At 44.7% G+C, this 20476-nt stretch overlaps 1 protein-coding gene across 2 annotated transcripts in view; it reads left to right on the top strand.

Annotated features, from left to right (window-relative positions):
* Positions 1–14758, top strand: part of LOC142572090 (arylsulfatase B-like) — a 41457-nt gene extending 26699 nt beyond the window's left edge. For both annotated transcript variants that reach the window (XM_075680938.1, XM_075680939.1), the window contains 9 exons: positions 340–452; positions 1221–1380; positions 3347–3459; positions 4745–4855; positions 5302–5427; positions 8696–8822; positions 10653–10946; positions 11932–12386; positions 14151–14758. In XM_075680938.1, coding sequence (XP_075537053.1) covers positions 363–452; positions 1221–1380; positions 3347–3459; positions 4745–4855; positions 5302–5427; positions 8696–8822; positions 10653–10946; positions 11932–12386; positions 14151–14288 — 1614 coding nt within the window. In that variant the 5' untranslated portion in view covers positions 340–362 and the 3' untranslated portion in view covers positions 14289–14758. The remainder of the gene's footprint in view (positions 1–339; positions 453–1220; positions 1381–3346; positions 3460–4744; positions 4856–5301; positions 5428–8695; positions 8823–10652; positions 10947–11931; positions 12387–14150) is intronic.
* Positions 14759–20476: the final 5718 nt, after the last annotated feature.

Below are 20476 nucleotides of genomic sequence, written 5' to 3'. Positions count from 1 at the left end.
ATCTGGCGATTACTCAGCACAGAATGATCTCGCTAATATTGTAAGGCAAATGAAGTGCTTATATCACTAACTACGATTTTGACAAAATAAATTTGACAAATAAGGTTTAGAGAGGGAGAACAAAGAGCCACGAGCAAAGACAGGGAGGTTATCCAGACAAGTGTCTCGTTTGCTAGCCTACACAAAGGAAAGGGTTACAAGAAAGAAGAGAAAGAGTGATAAACAGAGCACTAGAAAGGTGCACACGCGTTGGTGCACATCATATCTGCCAATGGTTATTCAGGGCCAGACGCGGTCAGAGCTACGGTGGCGCTAACGTAAATATTATCTGTTTTACAGGTGAGCGCTAAAGGTACATAAAGATGCGGTCTTTGCTGGTTCTCTTCTGGGCATCCGTTGTCGTCTCCAAAAAGGTTCTGCCGCATATCATCTTCGTCCTCGTTGATGATCTGGTAAGTCAGGATAAGCAAGTTTAGATAATGTGCCTCACTGTCACGGTCTCGTAGTATTGTCCATGTTGTGCACGGACACACCTGTTCATGTAAGGAAATACTAAGGCAACAAGTAGTTTCCTGGGATTTACAGCAAAAAAAGTGGAACGCATACTGGGACGCAAAGTGACCTGATGTTGAAAGTTTGCTAAAATCAAGCCTTAGGACATATTTGCACTGAGCAACATGTTTCCCAACAGCCATGCAACATGTTTCCTAAATGTGGGCCATTGTGTTGGTCAACATCGGTTTGACATTTGTTGACATCTGTCGACATCTGTAAAATTCGTGTCGCACTGCACAAATCACGCATGTCGTAACAAATTGTTCGTTCAATATGCATGTACAATTCGCTAATTTAGACACATGGAATGAGGATAACGGCATAAGATGAATCAAATAAAGATAACATCGCTCCAGCAGCACACTGAATATAGAGAGATTTTCCGCTAGTGCCTGATGTATTAATGCAATCACTGGAGACAGGCGACTTTCGATTTGCCCGCGTTGCTTCCTGGGCCGTTGCGCATAAGGAACACTTAGAATTGTAGAGCATTAATTTGCGCAGGTCAACGAAAAACCTTCCAGTCAAAGCCGTACAAAACTGGCCATATTTCAGGCAAGCATCTGCGTCTCGACTATCAGCTGCCTGAATACCTTGGCGCCCTTGAACACTGAAAGCAGTCGTCTCTTCTTCAACTACTCTGACACGTTTGTTTTAATCAACAGGGTTGGGACGATGTCAGCTTCCACGGGTCGTCACAGATCCCCACTCCAAACATAGACACACTGGCGGCCGATGGCATCATCCTCAACAACTATTATGTGCAGCCAATGTGCACTCCGTCTAGGTCGGCGCTGATGACCGGCATGTACCCCATACATACGGGTGAGCTATCCACTGCTGTCAGTTCAATATGTATCGCGCACTGAGTTTGCTCAAGCCACGCACACAGACTTAGCTTAGCCACGTGTTGTAGCACCAGAATAAAAAATACAGTAAGAAATAAACCGTGAGGCCGCTAATCTTTCAATTAGTTTTTGATGGAAGGTGGTAATTTTTCGAGTTTAGTGAAGGTTTGTGAACAAATAAACGTGAAAGAACATGAAAAAAGCTTGTAATACGTGGCTGGCAAAGACATTCTGCGCCTCACCGCAACTACAGCGGTGGCCGAATGATACACGCGAAAATAAGCTTGCGGTCAAATCACCACCTTTAGATTGCGAAGGCTCACTTGTGGCATAGAGCAGGTAACCTGCTGGACTTGCCCAAAGCAAATAAGAATGAGACGTATCTGCTATGGTGGCTTGCCCTGCTGAGAGCACACGCTCTGATGGAACATCGGTGCTCGATCCCCAACCAGTGTCGCCTACTCTTCATTGCTCAAGCGTACAGTGCTCCCATGTTCTGAACGGTCCTAACAAAGAGTCTACATAGAGAGAGAGAGAGCGAGAGAGAGAGAGAAATGTGGCAGAGAGGAACGAACAGCAAACGTAGAGCACCTCCCATCGCGTTTCGCACTCATGCCACTCGAGAACCCTCTTGGGCAAGCCATCAGTTAGGATACAACTATATGCCGCATCCTTATCTTGTGTCATTGGCATGCACGTTCAGGTGTTTTCAAATTTATGATAGGCGCCACTAGCCAGCCCACAATCAAAATGATCTCCGTGATAAACTGTGGCAGTGCCATGAAATGTCATAGGCCATGTGTAGTGTCCGCAAGCTTTCGACGATAAAATCAGTGCGTATCAAGCCTGGAATAGTTTTAACCTTGGCTTCGTGATATCGATCGGTGTGTAAAGAGTTGCCTTCCATTTTAATTTTGATAGCAAACAGAAATCGATATTAAGAGAGAGAGAACCAGAAATAAAGGAAAGGCAGGGAGGCTAACCACATGCACGTGCGGATTGCTGTTAAAGTAGGTAATAAAAGGCAAAGTCCTAACCACCTTGGGCTTCATTAGCTGTCAGATTACCATTAGCGCACTTACGAAGAACAGAAAGGCTTACCCTGTCGAGTGTAGCAAACAGGTGCATTACAGGCGGCCTCATTTATAAACTACTTCTAAACAAAGCATCATAAGTATCACTTAACGCGGAGTTTCTGTCTCCGCTTTTGTCTTCTATTCATACGTGTTTCACCTGCAGAAATTTCTGATAGAAGGAAAATAAAAAGTTTGCGGAGGCACCGGCTTAATTATTGGAACAATCAATATCTTTTCTACAAGTGTACTTGATTAGGAGCATTGTATGCAGTGTTCAGAAAACGACACTCACTCTCTTTTCTTTTTTCTGTTCTAATACAAACGTTTTTCCAACCTGGTAAATACACTTTAAGAATGTGAGGTTTGTGTAATTTTCGTATTCGTATGGCAATTTATGAATGTGATAGTATAGTTTACACCGAAGGTTCATTTCAGTTGCGCAACTCCGAGTATCCTATAGTTAGGCGCCTATATTTCTTTCGGCTAAATGAAACCGATAAACCTGACATAAGATGCACGGATACAAGAGCGAGAGCAAGAAGCGCTACTCACAAGTATATTAAAAGAGTTTGCTATTAGCTCGTGTGTTTTATTTTCCAATCCTGCCTTCGGTTAGAATAAAGAAGATTTAATTTTCGACACATATCTGCCAATGTGCTGTTCACTCCACATGCAGCTCAAGTAGTGCCTTAGCTTAATAACTCCGTGTTAGCGTTTCCCGGGTAAAGTGCCCGACCGCTTAACACGTGTGCTATACTGCGCTACTGAATGTAAGCAGCAGCCAGTAGCCGATAAGCCGCTACACTTGCCGTAATCACACAGGGCCATGAGCTTTCACTCAATGCTGACAAACTTCCTGTTTCGCAGGCATGCAGCATTGGGTGATCAGGAGTCCCGAACCGTGGGGATTGCCTCTTGAGCTGAAAATTATGCCTCAGTATCTCAAAGAGCTCGGCTACGCAACGCATCTTGTCGGAAAGGTAAAGTGGTGCTGTTTTTAGAAAAATTACTCAAGTCCACTGAGGAGTCAGAGTGATAGGCAATGTTTGTGTAGCATGCTATTTTTTCTATTATTTTAGCTGCGTCGCAAGTTTACGACGAGGAATAAGCATTTCTGTTGGCCGTTTCCAATACTTAAGATGCTTTAGTCACATCGGCGAAACGTTCAATGTAAGACCATTGTAACGCAAGCACATTTCCGGTTTCGCTTTTACGTATAGCACTCACCGTCGAGTGCAAAAGTCTAGAGGCCACGGCAGATGCAAAAAGACATGTTTCTTCCAGCACAGCCGTGCAACGTGTAATTGTATAGAAGCATGGCACTGTTCTAGCAGGCGCAGTTGTGCAGTACACTTGATTTCAGCCTTTATGCATAGGCTCAGAAGAAAAAAAAAGAAATTTAGCGGCAAGTCTCGTCCTTAAGCTTTTGCACTCGACTTTACGGGAAGGAAGCGCCTTGCCTACATAAACATTGCTATGAATATATAGTGTCGCCTCATGCATTGCTAACGTTTGCTCATCATAATGTCAACAATGACTTTTCTAACAAATCCATACAGATGACTTACCACCTGCGCCCTTTAATGTGCGTCTGTTTGCGTGCAGTACTAAAGTTGTGATGTTCAATCCCTTCTGCATAGTATATCAAGAGATCATTGTCTATTCCAGCGTTTAAAGATGTCGATAATGGGCTCGCGTGCTTTTATAGTGCACGAAAACGTCATCCATTTGTCCCTATTTTACTACCAACATGATTGTGAGGCGGATTGAAGAATATTTTATAAAAACTATTTTGTCGTCGCCACATTATTCTTGTCCCTAAATTTCGAGGAGTGGTTACGGGGCCGATATTGTGTGCAATATGAAGCAAATCTTCGGCCATAGTGACCCCGCCATCAGTTACCGTTGTCTTTGATCACAATAACTTTGAAACTTTCAAATTTTCATGCAACAAGGCTACAAATTCTGAAAAAATGCCACGCGAAGTACCAATTTTCTTCCAGTTTCTCGCGTAAATAAGTGAATGCCGATACTAGGTTTACAGTAATGCTTTGCAGCTCGATCGAGAGAAGCAGTAGTGATTCAAATCGAAAGTACACGTCATTGAATAGTTAGACGTACTTTGATGCATGAAACTATTCACGTCCGAACTTCAATACTTCAAAGCAGTGTGTTTTTTTCTGCACTGTAATTTTTCACCGCTTTAATATGTGTTATTGCCGCTTTTATGATTATAGGCATTATTTCTTACTATTTACATTACAGTGGCATCTAGGGTATTTTCAGAAAGAATATACGCCAACATACCGTGGCTTTGACTCATTTTACGGATACTACAATGGATTCATCGACTACTACCACCACAGAAACCAATATGTAAGTGCGGCCCATTATAACTCAACTATTCCGTTCCAAGACCGTCACCACGTGGTATCTTTGTGCTTTCAAACTACTGATCTGGAGATTAAGATAAACAGACTTCTTTCTCTTGTGACTAACAGAGTGTAAGGTCTTGTTTTCACCTGATGGCTTGTCAAATTTCTCTTTCTTGAGTACAAAGAAACATTATTTGTCATTGCTTTCAGTGATGGGCTAAAGATATCTCCTTCTAATACGCTCCCGGAAACAATATTCACTAATAATTATGGTGAACTGAAGCTGCCTAGAAGCCTGAAAAATATCTTCAGCACCATTTTTCAGTTTTCGAGTGAGTCAGGAATGCCATAAAGGCTCTTCAGTATTCTAAATTTACAGGCATCTAGCTTTTGCGAACTCTTATGAAGCCACTCGTCATTTACGCATCTATTTTTTTTTTACTGCAGAAAAGGCATGTCGGTCTGGACTTCAGGATGAACATGGCCCCGACGCAGAAGGGCTCTGGTCGGTACGCCACCGATCTCTTCGCTGACCATGCCATATCACTCATTGAAAGCCACAACAAATCCCAGGTGACTTGCTAGCACAACCGTATATTTACTTTCGCCCAATCGTGTTCCCTAGTTTTTTCATCTTCGCGGAATTTGCACCTTGTTAGTTAAAGCTTGCAGAACATAAACGGTGAAAGAAGGCAGATGCTATTTTCCCTTTGGTCTGTCTTTGGGTACGCTATTTCAAGCGCTTAATATTCAAGCCGACTTGTAAATAACACAAACTTCAAAGATGAAAAGAGAACCATCGTATATATCTCGAGAACGCTAGAAGACAATAAACATCCAATCAAGATGCGCAAAGCTAGATCAAACATTGGTTATATATTCAGAATAAGCATTTCCAGCAAGTTATAACGGAAGCGGCACATACCACAGGCCATCGGTGAGCTTGATGGCGTGCTAAACCTACTCTACATTTGAAGACAATATTCTTAAAGCGGCGATACCTGAAATAAACTACTCAAAGTGGGAGCCACCTGAACATTTATTTGCCCATTGAGAAATCTAGCGTGGCTAACCACATGAGCGCTTCTTCGATATTCTGGTCCCTAGACATGAGATCTTTAAAACAGAAGCATCATCGTGACAATAAAGCTTGACGTAAAAAGTTCACTGCAATGTCACCTGCGCCATATTGGACACGCCGGTTGATGAAAAATTTACAGATCTAGCTTACATGATCTCCGTGAGTTCATCTCGATGATGTTAAAATCAAACGCAAATTATTTAAAAAATTCCTTAAAAAGAGAAAGAAATCGTGTTGTATTGCTAATTCATATTTCCTTTATGCGTTTACTCTTTCTCGTCGCACACACGTCCATGCTGTGCTTCATCTCTGCCTTCTGGCTGTGCACATTGTCCTTGTCGATGCTGGCCAGTGCAACTATGATGTGTGTCGCACATTAAAATGGAAAGGTTGCTAAACATTACTCTAATATCAGTGTACATAGGGTAAACAAAGAGATGCTGATCGCCAGCTGAATGCCACCCAATCCAGATTTCAGGCAGTTTGCTTATTTTTGGTATTGATGCATTTCAAGGTGGACGAACTGCTGCGGAGCAGTCTCAACGAAGTTTACAATCAGCAGTGAAATATCCTATAACCTTAGCATATCAGTGTGTTCCTAACATCCATCATATTTTAATCTGTGAAAAGAAGATCCCCGAAATTTTCTTTCTTTTTTTTTTGTGAGGCACAGTGCAGAAAATATCGACCTTGGGAGAATCCCGTATATATCTCAGAAAGGATACGCGCAAGAATTACTTGGCCATTTTAAATAGATATAACGTTTGCTAGCTACACCGCAAAATAAATTAGAAATAATATCTATTATTGTAGATATTTGTTTCGCATTTATGCAAGCAAGTCCATGAGATATGATTTGTGCTTAACCCGTATTTCCCCTGAATAACTTCGAAGAAAGCGGGTTAACCGAGGGGCCCGATTTTTATTAGTCATAGCATGAGAAGCCAACAAACACCGACACCAAGGACAACATAGGGGAAATTACTTGTGCTGAATAAATGAAATAAAGAAACGATAAATTAGTGGAAATTAAAGTGGATGAAAAAACAACTTGCCGCAGGTGGGAGCCGAACCCACAACCTTCGCATTTCGCGTGCGATGCTCTACCAATTCAGCTACCGCGGCGGCGTTTCCCCATCCACTTTCTTGGGTATTTATGTGTACTAGTAGAACCCTGGGAGTGTTAGCCAGCGCCACCGCTCATAGACCTTGGCGGCGGACGTGGAACGTCGTTTTTGCCGCAGGCGTCACGAGACCGTGATCTTTTTGGGTGAAAGCAACCGGTCAATAAACCCACGAAATGCGAAGGTTGTGGGTTCGGCTCCCACCTGCGGCAAGCTGTTTTTTCATCCACTTTAATTTCCACTAATTTATCGTTTCTATATTTCATGTATTCAGCTCAAGTAATTTCCCCTATGTTGTCCTTGGTGTCAGTGTTTGTTGGCTTCTCATGATATGACTAATAAAAATCGAGCCCTTTGGTTAACCCCCTTTCTTCTCGTTTATTACATAACGAGGGTCTCGAATCCGGCCACGTTGATGCCTTCAGGTAACATATGTGGGTTTATTGACCAGTTGCCTTCACCCAAAAAGATCACGGTCTCGTGACGCCTGCGGCAAAAACGACGTTCCACGTCCGCCGCCAAGGTCTATGAGTGGTGGCGCTGGCTAACATTCCCAGGGTTCTACTAGTACACATAAATACCCAAGAAAGTGTATGGGGAAACGCCGCCGCGGTAGCTCAATTGGTAGAGCATCGCACGCGAAATGCGAAAGTTGTGGGTTCGGCTCCCACCTCCGGCAAGTTGTTTATCATCCACTTCTGCTCATCTTGCACCCCAAAGGTCTGGGTTCCCATCCCCACCCGGACTCAAATGTATAGTTCTTTTTTTCAAAGCTATTAGTTTACTTTGTGTACACGAACCTCCCAGAGAAAGTTGGCGTCATTCCGAGCATGTTTGATGTGTTTTTAATCTTTGCGCCGTCGGCCATTTAGGGTACCATAGCTCGGCGACGCCGCCGCCGACGACGCCAGATTTTCGCGTAATGGGGCATATTATCTTTTCGAATGAAATACACCACCATTTGACCCATATATATTACTTTACCAGCTTTTCTTTTGAGGGTTGAAAAAAATATAGTAATGGTGCTTTCTTAGAATTGAAATTTCTAAATAATTCTGCGGTCTAAATTGATTAGGCATACATTTTGGATACAGTTTAAAGTAACGTTCTGCTGTACGAATATTGCGCTTCGGATTATGATTAGAATGTCTTCATAGTATAATATTCCACCTGCTGCTATTCGCTTCTTGCTTCTCTTTCAACGTGAGCTGCGCCCTGAATTATATTTCCTTCTGCTAATAAAATCACTAGACTGCTAAGAACTTACACTTAGTCAAACCAGCTGTGATTCTTTAATTGAGAATTCAAATACGTTGCTTCTTTGCAAAGCGTAATATTTATGTTTGCCGTTTAATGCTTTAAGAGATAAAATATCACCAGCTGATGTCTGTATTGAAGGTGTTTCGTCAAGCCAGCTATGGTACCTTTCTCAGTCGAGAATTCCTAGTACGTTGGTTATTCGCACAGTGTAGAAGTTATGTTTGCCATTTAATCCCTTTAGCCTCGTGCAGATAACACTAGCTAATGTTGTTTTAGAAGGTGTGTCGCCGAGGCCGCTCTCAGTGTGCTATCAAGCGGTCATTCTGTCGCGCTCCAAGTTTACGGACGCTTGGCTCTTCTTCATTATTTTCGGTAGCCTCTGTTTTTGTACCTCAGCCACCTGGCACCTCACGCAGCCACGGAGAAAGAACCCCTGCAGGCACCAGATGAGAACGTTCGCAAGTTCGGCTATATCGGAGACGGCAACAGGACGATGTTTGCAGGTGAGTACTTAAGGTGCATCGTTTCTGATCCGTAAAAATATACTTTAATGACAATTTATTTCTTGGGACGCCATGTAGGGAATGATCATGATGTGTGTTGCGGGTTGACGACGAGCAGCGTCAGTGAAAAAGTGAAGATACGTAAAATGACATGTCCGACCAGCCTGTTCACAGCCTGCCTTACTTCAGTCATTCAGCATTACAAGCGAGCTTTCAGGAACCTACCATCCGTGTTGTGTTGATTGTACCCCTAATGTCATCCGAAGATAAATATTTTGTTAATATCATTGTAAAGTGGCTGGCCGGTCATTGTTTGCCTTGGCGTGAGCGCTCAAAACAACCGCTTGCTTAGTAAACTTGTGCCGCTGTTAAATGACGCTGCTTCATTTGAAAAATCCGTGTGAATTCCTTTACTTGAGTATCTAATTTCTGAATTTTTATCACTCCTTAGATGTCATATTCCCCGTATCATAATCCTATATGGTGATATGGGTCTATACGGAAACATGCGGCTTTTCATACACTATTCTCTATAATCCTGCAGGAATATGGATGCGGGGTCTTTGGGGCATGTAGGGGTTTTCAGTAGGGACGAGAATTCCTCCTAAATTACGAACAACGCCGCGAGATATCGCCCTTTCGTCTAGTGCGCCTTTATATCATTGTTAGACAATGTTCGATACGAATAAATCAGTCATTCCCTCAAATTGTTTCCATCGAGTGAATGATTATATCCTAATGAAAAAAAAAGTCGCAGTTTCGCCAGAAAGGCCGAGCATCGATTGCGATATCAAAATTAGCAGACATCCAGACGAGGTAAGGATAGCCTTTTATCGGCCGTATCAACTTGTAAACATTCGCTTGCTAACTAAATTAACAAGCATGGTATCAGTGCGCACAGAAGACGTAAACACATCTGACTCGATGACCGCGGACACTCGCTGTCGAAACGCTAGCGTGAACAAGTGCGGCAGCAGCAGCGAGCAAAGTGACCTTCATGCCTTCTATCGCTTCAACGGAAGCTCAAAGCAGACAACATATGGCACGCACAAAGCTACGAGCCGTCGACGCACCTACACTCTGCCCCAACGCAGATCGCTCTCAATATATGGCCGCGCGACCGCGCGCAGTCGCCACACACACAGTCGCAGCCGCAGTTAAACGCCGCCCGGTGCCTCGCAACGCTGGGTGCCTCACGCACGCCTGAAGACCGGCACGCTTCCTCCCTGCTCTCCTCCCTTTCGCGCGGGCGATCTGGCGCCGCGATCGTCGGCTTCCCTCGCAAGTTTTCACTCGCACATACAGCGTATGGCGCGCGGCGACGGTGTTCTCGCACTTGGACTTCATGCAGAACATTACCGCAACGCCGACGGCAGAAATGAGCCTGGACTGTCCATATATTTGCTATTGCGATAATAAATCAGTCAGGCAATTATTTGATACGACCAACCCAATTAATACTAAAGCCTCACACTATGGGCTCTCCCTCTCTCTCTGTACTTTGTCCTGTGTTTTCCTGTTTTTCTATGCTTCGTATATACTGAAGCACTACCACGAAGAATACATCACGAACTACAGACCATAGGAAAACATTATTGATGTACATTGGGCGCTGCGTTGGTGAAAACATTCAACTGTTAGAACGACATTTCATCGCTTTTCTTCTGGGTGTCACTTTGCGACAATTTTCTGTGCTACAATCTTGGCTGTAGTGCCCTTCCTTAAGGTGAGGTATTACGGCTTTCGCACTTGCTCCTCCCCGTGGTCTTGCATTGAAATGGTGTAGCAGCAATATATGGGTTTAGTGATATTCAATTCTCTGACTTGCAGCCATGGTTGACAACCTTGATGAGTCCATAGGAAGGCTCACCGAAGCTCTACAACGCGCCGATATGCTGGAGAACGCAATAATAGTGTTCAGCAGCGACAATGGGGCGCTGCCGTACGGCACCCACTCCAACAGCGGCTTCAACTGGCCCCTGCGTGGCACCAAGATGTCGCTCTGGGAGGGAGGGGTCCGCGTGCCGGCGTTCATCTGGAGCCCCCTCCTGCAGAAGCGGCGTCGCGTTTCCCGGCAGCTCATGCACATCACCGACTGGCTGCCTACTCTTTACGCCGCTGCAGGTAGGGGCACGGTCCGGAATTGCCACATCGGCATTATAACAAAGTTGTCTAAGGAACGCATACGTGTATGTGTACTCTCTCTCTCTCTCTCTCTCTCTGCTTTCCTGTCACTTTACCTCCCCCTCCCCTCTCTCCCAAGCGTAGCGTACCGAACGGGATCTTCTCCTTTGGTTAACCTCCCCGCCTTTCTCTTTTTTTTCGCTCGCTCTCTATGTCTAAGGAACGAGATTTACCTAAGAAATGCTCAAGAGCGATTCCCATCTACCGCCAGATTGCACAGCTCCCAGTTCTATTACGCGCGTGGACACGCAGATACACGGAGGTTCGAGTGCGAGATCGGTTTCGTGTAGCCATCTAGCTCATGTGCCTTTAAGCACAAACCATGCAAATATACACCAATAACGTAATGAGTCTCCCATCGCATTAACTTCACCGGCGATACAGACGCAGAATCAATTTTGAGGGCGAAGTTAAGGTTCAAAATCGAGATTGATGATCCAGTTACTCGCACCTGTTTATACCAGAACTCAGTTTGTAGACCACCAATAGGGAATTCAATAGATAACATTAATATCGCATCCATATATAGTTCATTGTTCGAAACATAACATATCGCTACCGCAGAGACAACGGATACCTGAAACTGGGAGACAATAAGGACAGAAACAGTTGATAGTCTATATGTAGGCTGTAGTAAACGCGTATGGGCAGCCTATACACAGCGTCCGTAATTCTCCATGTGAGTGGCAAAAGCACTTTTTTTGGGGATCAAACAGTCCGGTTCTGCACCTTTCCCGTAATACGTTTAAGCTAGTAAATGAGGTCGTAATCTACAAGAGCTTGTTCGCAATCTATAGCCACTATCCTAAAGCATGTGCGTTCCAGGTGTGTTGCCTCTTTCTCTCAGGCTCTAGTCGAGCAGCACTCGCCCACAGTTATATTGTTGTCACTGAGCCAAGTCAAATGTTTTGCTCTTTTCGAACAGGGGGCAATCCTTCCAGCCTGGGCTACGTGGACGGCTACAACATGTGGGAGGCCCTGTCCCGCGGTTGGCGGTCGCCGCGCAAAGAAGTGTTGCTCAACATCGACCCAGTGACGGGCTCGGGCGCCCTGCGCTACGGCAAGCACAAGATCGTGTATGACATTCCCATCAGGGGTTCGTCGGACGTGCAACTCAAGACGGCCGGTCAGCCTAGGCCAACGTTGCAGGCAGATGAAGAGCTTGACTGGCTCATGGAAAACTCGCTGGCGGCCAAAGCGCTGCGCATGTTCTACAACACCAACCGGCTGCCCCCGAGACCCAACTGGAGGAGGGACGCCACGGTTCAGTGCGGCGTGCTCGCCTATCACAGCAATTTCGTCTCGCAGCAACCGCCCTACCTGTTCGACCTCGAGATCGATCCGTGCGAGATGTTCAATCTCGCCGACATAAGAAGAAGGGTGCGTGCGCATAGTCACTTCAATTTCATTTTCCTTTAAGACGAAGTTTTCTGGACTAAATGCCGCTTATTTTCAACTTCACGAGGACCATAAACCCAGGCGCACAGCAGCATGACATTTTCGGGTAGAATAAAAAACACACAATGATAAAATTCCACATAAGAGCATCAAAGCGAAAAAACAACCGAATCCAGAAAATAATTCAGGCAAGATCCAACACTCGACGACTATCGATATTAATCCGATTAGCATTCAAGCAATGTAGCGACAAACCGTATTGCTGAAGACACCTTCATTTACTGTCTATACTACTTAGTATATTGCATTTCCCGTTGCAAAAAACAAGCGAACCTGCCCTCTGACAGATATTTGTTCAAAAGCAGCAGCGTTAAGTTATGTACTTATGAAGCATTTTAACCATTTTCACGTTTTCGTGAAAGTGCTTCAGAAGTACATAACTTCCTCGCGGTTTTGCTTTAAGCTTCTTGAAGTGTGTTGTTTTCTTTTATTCCCTCCTTCTTTATTCCTTACTTGTTCTGTTTTACTTGAAGAGTAAGCAGGTCTCTGCCAGATGGCAGTCGCCTGCCTGCTTCTTCCCTTTTTCCTTTGTGTTTGGTTTGCCAAACATAATAATGAAACACCCGTTCTTCATCTGAAACGTTCCACCTGGCACTGCTACGTTGCATGAAAGCGAATAGCCTCAGTGACCGATTATAGGCGTGAAGCTATGGGCATCCGCACGTACTCACACCTGACAGTACCTTCTTCCCTCCCCTACCTTTCCTTTCTTCCCCTAAACCCATTCCCCTCTGTAAGGTAGCAAACCGGACGTGCGTCTGGTTGACCGCCCTACCTTTTCTTCCTTCCTTTTCATCCTCCTCTTCCTCCTCCACCTGAAAAAACACGAAGCGAAGAGTTTCTTAGCAAAGCTCCTTCCTTAAACATTTTACACACTACGACGCTAGCGGCGACCAAATTTACAGATACGTGCTCAATTTAGTGTTAGCATCTTTTCTTATTGACACGCCGACGATGGCATGCAGCGCTACATCGTGCAGTGCAGGCTTAAAATGCTTAACAATATTGTGTTGTATGGTACTGAATACACTAGGCGTTTGGTTTCGCCTAAGTGTGACGGTAAGAAAGCGTCAGCCACAACTCAGTGCTGTGCTACTTAATTGCTGTGGTGCTCACTTCTCTTAAAATGTGTTCCTCACATTGTTTACTTTAGCTTTCGCTTCATACGTACAGCATAATCAGCATACGTGGATTATTATCACAGCATTCAGAGTAAATTTTATATTTTTGCATCTTCCACAGGACTGCGACCTTGCAGTCACCCTGATAGTTTACCAAAATACGTCTTAAGCGCCTCTTTGCCTCTCTCGAAGAAGTTTGTGAAGTTTTCTGGTTAGCGTTACCTTAATCTACTATAAAAGTGCGTCTTCCTTCGGCTGTACTCAATGTTTTCCTTTCAGGCTTTGTTTGTTGAAATTATACCACTAAACACCTATATTCAATATTCGTGTTAGGTTTGACTACGGTTGTACATTTCACTATGATACGGGCTCTCGAAACGAACTGCAGTACAACAGCATCAAGGACCCTTTCTCTGTTCCGAATGAATATTCTCACCTATACAGGCAAGTTCAAGCAAGCATTAAATTGTGCTGAGTGTCCTAACGATATGTTTGCAGCTCAATGGTTTCACCGGTTGTAGTCGCGCATAACTAATTCTCCACCTATCCCTCTTTTCACTAACAGACCATGGGCACCATGATTCGCATGCTGCAAAGCTTCGAGCAAAACATGATTCCGCACCGGAACCAACCCGAAGATCCGCGATCTTACCCCGAAAAGCACGGCGGCATATGGACAACCTGGAGGAGATCTTCAGAGTAGCGACAGCACTGCCTGATTGCTTTTCTGGCGCCATGTACAAAAATGTTGTTATTGCTTTTTGTTGTTGCTTCTCTTACATTTCCAATATCTGTTTCGTTTTTGTTGCTTTTCTCTGTCTCACGTGAAGCCACCGGTTGTGCTTTCCGCGAAGGAATCCGAGGTGAACAGCAGGCTGCTCGCCAGCGACCAATATCGCTCGTTCCTTTTTTGTCGTATTTCTTTTTTCTTTCTTTTTCAAAACACAGTATGTAAGAGTTTCAGAACGTGCTCTACAGGCCAGTGTCGTCCTACACAGGTTAATCAGGAGCCGCTTAGCCAATGAAAAAAAGCCAGTCACAACTGTGAACTTTCACTTCTTTCGGGCCCCTGGCCTCGCCAAGCTGTATGCTTAGAGCTTTCTTGCCAGGGTGGCCTTCAACACTGTGCTTTGTGCATGTTGTAAATAAAACTTGACTTGATGATTTGCTCAAGACAGCGCTCTGCGATTGCTCTGTAACCAAAACGTTGCTTAATTGAAGATGCTCAACATATGGACGCGGGGCTCATAAGATAGGCTTGAAAATCTTTGAAATTTGATAAAGCGTAGGAGGTGATTAGCAATGGCAGAAAATTAGTCATTTATGGCACACCATGCGGTGGTAATCTATTTGTTTATTGCGAGACTGCTCTCTACTTTAGCAACAAAAGGTATACATTAAAATGACTGCGCCCTTGCAAACCACCTGAAAGGACAACGACTCTATAAAAAAAGTAACCCTCGCTGTAATGAAAATCCTCCAAATCACCGTATCTGGAAACCAGAATGTACAAGCGACTCGAAGCAACCCCCGCCCCACCTTATTTGTGGTCTCTTTGTGTTTGCGCGCGCATGTGTGTGCCTGTGTGTGTCAGAAGGAAACGGCGCAAAATCGGCATCAGTATACTATAAGCAACTATAAGGACGCAAATAAAGAAGTCGATGACCGCTTACGGTAGTAAGCAGAGCTGGCCCCAGCGGAACACACATTCTCAATATTGCAGCAAAAAATAAACGAACGGACATTCGGCGATGTTCTCATGTACATATATTTCAAAATGAAAGGCAACATACAAATTCTATTCATGTCTCGCAAGAATCACTTGGATCTCATCAGTTTGCTCAAATAGGTGCTACTATATTCCCTTAAAGGGCCCCGAAGGTACTCAAATAAATAAATAAATAAATAAAGGTGACGTCTCAACAAAGCCAGACGATAGTGTTTGTTTTTCGTTCACGTAGATCAGAGGTTATGGCGTGTAAAACAACGACAGAACGAGGGGGGATAAATTAGTTCTGCATCAACGGTTCACCATCATCCTTTTCGTTGGAGAGGTGCTGCAATTTCAAGGATATTCGCATTGGTACAACGGTGCAGCTTACGATGTCGACAAGGACTGAAGTCAAGGAAACTTAGAACGACGAATCACCCATCACAATCGTCTGCGACAGCACACCCACATGGAGGAAGCCCGCCTAACGGGCATAGACGGTTTTGCTGAAGCCTTGGCACCAGTGAGCCTGCAACGCCAAGAAACTTCCGATTTCGGCCCCTGTCAGCCTTCTATGCCGAAAAAAAAACGTGTTTTCAAGTTAGCTGAATGTACGAGACGCTTCTTTGGAGGTTTCCGAATTTTAGAAAGTGCGTAGACGTACCTCCAGCACAGATATCTACAATATTATTTTTAATATACAAAGAAAGTAATTTCCAAATTTGTGACCGCCTGCGCAAAAAGAAAATGGTAACCGATCCTAGTCTTTGACAAAGGTGTCCATAAGTTTCACACGCACCTCGGCATTGGTGTTCGTTACCTTAAGCGAGCGAACGTCTTTCCCCTGGCGCGATAAGCGGGCATGGCAGCGGTGGCGTAGAGGTAGAACACCCGCCTCGCGTGCAAAGAGGTCCGTGGTACGAATGCCGGTGCCGCGCAATTTACCGCCGGATTAAAAAAAATCCGCGTGTTGATAAAATTGCATACACAGGCCTGGAGTGTGGCCTGACCCCGGTGACCATAACCGGTAACACACTCCTCAGCAGAGCACGATTGGCCACCCTGGTGCAGTACTTGGCCACAACTTCCTATATGAACACAACAATCAAACCCCAGCCCTCAGTCCCCAGCAGCTGCGAATCAACTGACCATGGCGGTGGTCAGACCTGCGACGCAGCAGAGGGTGCTAAGAATCCCTGGCTCCGGACAGGCCGCCATTAGAATATGAATCTGGCAACGTTAAACGTTAGAACGTTATCTAGTGAGGCGAGTCTAGCAGTTCTATTGGAGGAATTAGAGGGCAGTAAATGGGATATAGTAGGGCTCAGTGAATTAGGAGGCCAAACAAAGTATATACAGTGCTAAAAAGCGGGCACGTCCTGTGCTACCGGGGCTTAGCGGAGAGACGAGAACTAGGAGTCGGATTCCTCATTAATAAGAATATAGCTGGTAACATACAGGAATTCTATAGCACTAACGAGAGGGTGGCAGGTCTTGTTGTGAAACTTAATAAGAGGTACAAAATGAAGGTTGTACAGGTCTACGCCCCTACATCCAGTCATGATGACCAGGAAGTCGAAAGCTTCATGAAGACGTGGAATCGGCGATGGGTAAAGTCAAAATAAAATACACTATACTGATGGGCGACTTCAATGCCAAGGTAGGCAAGCAGCAGGCTGGAGACAAGGCAGTGGTAGAATATGGCATAGGCGCTAGGAATAGCAGAGGAGAGTTACTAGTAGAGTTTGCGGAAAAGAATAATATGGGGATAATTAATACCTTCTTCCGCAAACGGCATAGCCGAAAGTGGGAGTGGAAGAGCCCGAACGGCGAGACTAGACATGAAATAGACTTCATACTCTGCGCTTACCCTGGCATCATACAAGATGTGGACGTGCTCAGCAAGGTGCGCTGCAATGACCATAGGAGGGTAAGAACTCGAATTAACTTAGACCTGAGGAGGGAACGGAAGAAACTGGTACACAAGAAGCCGATGAATGAGTTAGCGGTAAGAGGGAAAATAGAGGAATTCCAGATCAAGCTACAAAACAGGTATTCGGCTTTAACTCAGGAAGAGGACTTTAGTCTTGAAGCAGTGAACGACAATCTTGTGGGCATCATTAAGGAGTGTGCAATAGAAATCGGTGGTAACTCCGTTCGACAGGATACCAGTAAGACGAAAGATCTCATCAAGAAACGCCAATGTATGAAAGCCTCCAACCCTACAGCTAGAATAGAACTGGCAGAACTTTCGAAGTTAATCAAGAAGCGTAAGACAGCTGACATAAGGAAGTATAATATGGATAGAATTGAACATGCTCTCAGGAACGGAGGAAGCCTAAAAGCAGTGAAGAAGAAACTAGGAATTGGCAAGAATCAGATGTATGCGTTAAGAGACAAAGCCGGCAATATCATTACTAATATGGATGAGATAGTTCAAGTGGCTGAGGAGTTCTATAGAGATTTATACAGTACCAGGGACACCCACGACAATAATGGAAGAGAGGACAGTCTAGAGAAATTCGAAATCCCACAGGTAACGCCGGAAGAAGTAAAAAAAGCCTTGGGAGCTATGCAAAGAGGGAAGGCAGCTGGGGAGGATCAGGTAACAGCAGATTTCTTCAACGATGGTGGGCAGATTGTTCTAGAGAAACTGGCCACCCTGTATACGCAGTGCCTCATGACTTCGAGCGTACCGGAATCTTGGAAAAACGCTAACGTAATCGTAATCCATAAGAAAGGGGACGCCAAAGACTTGAAAAATTATAGACAGAGCAGCTTCCTGTCCGTTGCCTACAAAGTATTTACTAAGGTAATTGTAAGTAGAATCAGGAACACCTAAGACTACCGTCAACCAAATGACCAGGCGGGATTCCGTAAAGGCTACTCAACAATAGACCATATTCACACTATCAATCAGGTGATAGAAAAATGTGCGGAATATAACCGACCCTTATATATAGCTTTCATTGATTACGAGAAAGCGTTTGATTCAGTTGAAACCTCAGCAGTCATGGAAGCATTGCGGAATCAGGGTGTAGACGAGCCGTATGTAAAAATACTGGAAGATATCTATAGCGCCTCCACAGCCACCGTAGTCCTCCATAAAGGAAGCAACAAAATCCCAATAAAGAAAGGCGTCAGGCAGGGAGATACGATCTCTCCAATGCTATTCACAGCGTGTTTACAGGAGGTCCTCAGAGACCTGGATTGGGAAGAATTGGGGATAAGAGTTAATGGAGAATACCTTAGTAACTTGCGATTCGCTGATGATATCGCCTTGCTTAGAAACTCAGGGGACGAACTGGAATGTATGCTCACTGACCTGGAGAGGCAAAGCCGAAGGGTGCGTCTAAAAATTAATCTGCAGAAAACTAAAGTAATGTTTAACAGTCTCGGAAGAGAACAGCAGTTTACAATAGGTAGTGAGGCACTGGAAGTCGTAAGGGAATACATCTACTTAGGGCAGGTAGTGACCGCGGATCCAGATCATGAGACTGAAATAATCAGAAGAATAAGAATGGGCTGGGGTGAGTTTCGCAGGCATTCAGATCATGAACAGCAGGTTGCCATTATCCCTCAAGAGAAAAGTGTATAACAGCTGTGTCTTACCAGTACTCACCTACGGGGCAGAAACCTGGAGGTTTACGAGAACGGTTCTACTTAAATTGAGGACGACGCAATGAGCTATGGAAAGAAGAACGATGGGTGTAATGTTAAGGCGGGATAAGAAGAGAGCAGATTGGGTGAGGGAACAAACGCGAGTTAATGAGAACTAAGTTGAAATCAAGGAAAAGAAAGGGGCATGGGCAGGGCATGTAATGAGGAGGGAACATAACAGACGGTCATTAAGGGTTACGGGCTGGCTTCCAAGAGAAGGGAAGCGTAACAGGGGGAAGCCGAGTTAGTCGGGCGGATGAGATTAAGAAGTTTGCGGGGACAACATGGCCACAATTAGCACATGACCGAGGTATTTGGAGAAGTATGGGAGAGGCCTTTGCCCTGCAGTGGGCGCAGCCATGATGATGATGATGATGATGATGATGATGATGATGATGATGATGAACGCAATGGCTTTCCCATTGCATTAACTTCACCCTCTAAGGTGATTCTGCGTCTGCATCGCCGAAGGTTCAAAAGCGAGATAAATGATCCAGTTAATCGCACCTGTTTATACTAGAACTCGGTTTGTGAACCGCCAATCGGCATTGGACTGCCAATCTCTGGGTCCGGACAGGCCGCCAATGGAAACTGGCCCTGTCAAACTTTGACAGGCGAACTCTGTCGAGCGAGGCTAGCTTAGCAGGAATCTCTGAGGAACTATCAGACGTTGTTTGGGATATTACCGGCCGTAGTGAGATTAGAAGAACTGGTGAGGCTTACGCATTGCTAAATAGCGGTCATATTCTCTGCTATAGAGGTTTCCCTGATAAGAAGCAATATGGGGTAGCATTTCTAATTCATAAGGACACAGCGAGCCACATTGACGAATTCTGCAGCATTAACGAGAGGGTAGCAGTAGTCGTAATCAAACTTAAGAGGTATAGATTAAAGGCAGTACACGCCTAGGCTCGAACATCCAGTCACGACGATGAGGAAGTAGATCAGTTTTATGAAGATGTTGAATTAGCGATGAGAAAAGTGCAAACTTGGTATACAACAGGAATGGGTGACTTCAGTGCAAAAGTGGGGGGAAACAGGCGGGGAACAAGCCATTGGCAACTACGGCGTCGATTCTAGAAACGCTAGAGGAGAGATGCTGGTAGAGTTCGCAGAAAGGAATAAGCTCAGAATAATGAACACCTTTTCCAGGAAACGTAGCTACAGCAAGTGGACCTGGAAAAGCCCTAATGGTGAAACAAGAAATGAAATTTATTTCGTACTTTCTGCCGATCCCAGCATAGTGCAGGATGTACAACTGATAGGTAGGGTAAAGTGCAGTGATCATAGGTTAGTGATGGCTAGGATTCACGTCAATTTAAACAGTCAAAGAGTAAAATTGGCCATTAAGAAACAGGTCAACTTCGAGGCAGTGAGGGTAAAAACAGACAAATTTAGGCTGGTACTTTCAAACAAACATGCAGCCTTAGAACAGAGAGATGATAATGATGACATGGAGCTAATGAATAAAGCCGTAACGAGCCTGGCTTCAAAGGCAGCAATTGAAGCGGGAAGCAAGG

The sequence above is a fragment of the Dermacentor variabilis genome, chromosome 2 (assembly GCF_050947875.1).
Source record: "Dermacentor variabilis isolate Ectoservices chromosome 2, ASM5094787v1, whole genome shotgun sequence".
Classification (NCBI taxonomy): Eukaryota; Metazoa; Arthropoda; class Arachnida; order Ixodida; family Ixodidae; genus Dermacentor; species Dermacentor variabilis.
The sequence above is the reverse complement of the archived record's forward strand: the minus strand, read 5'-3'. Positions and strand labels throughout refer to the sequence as shown.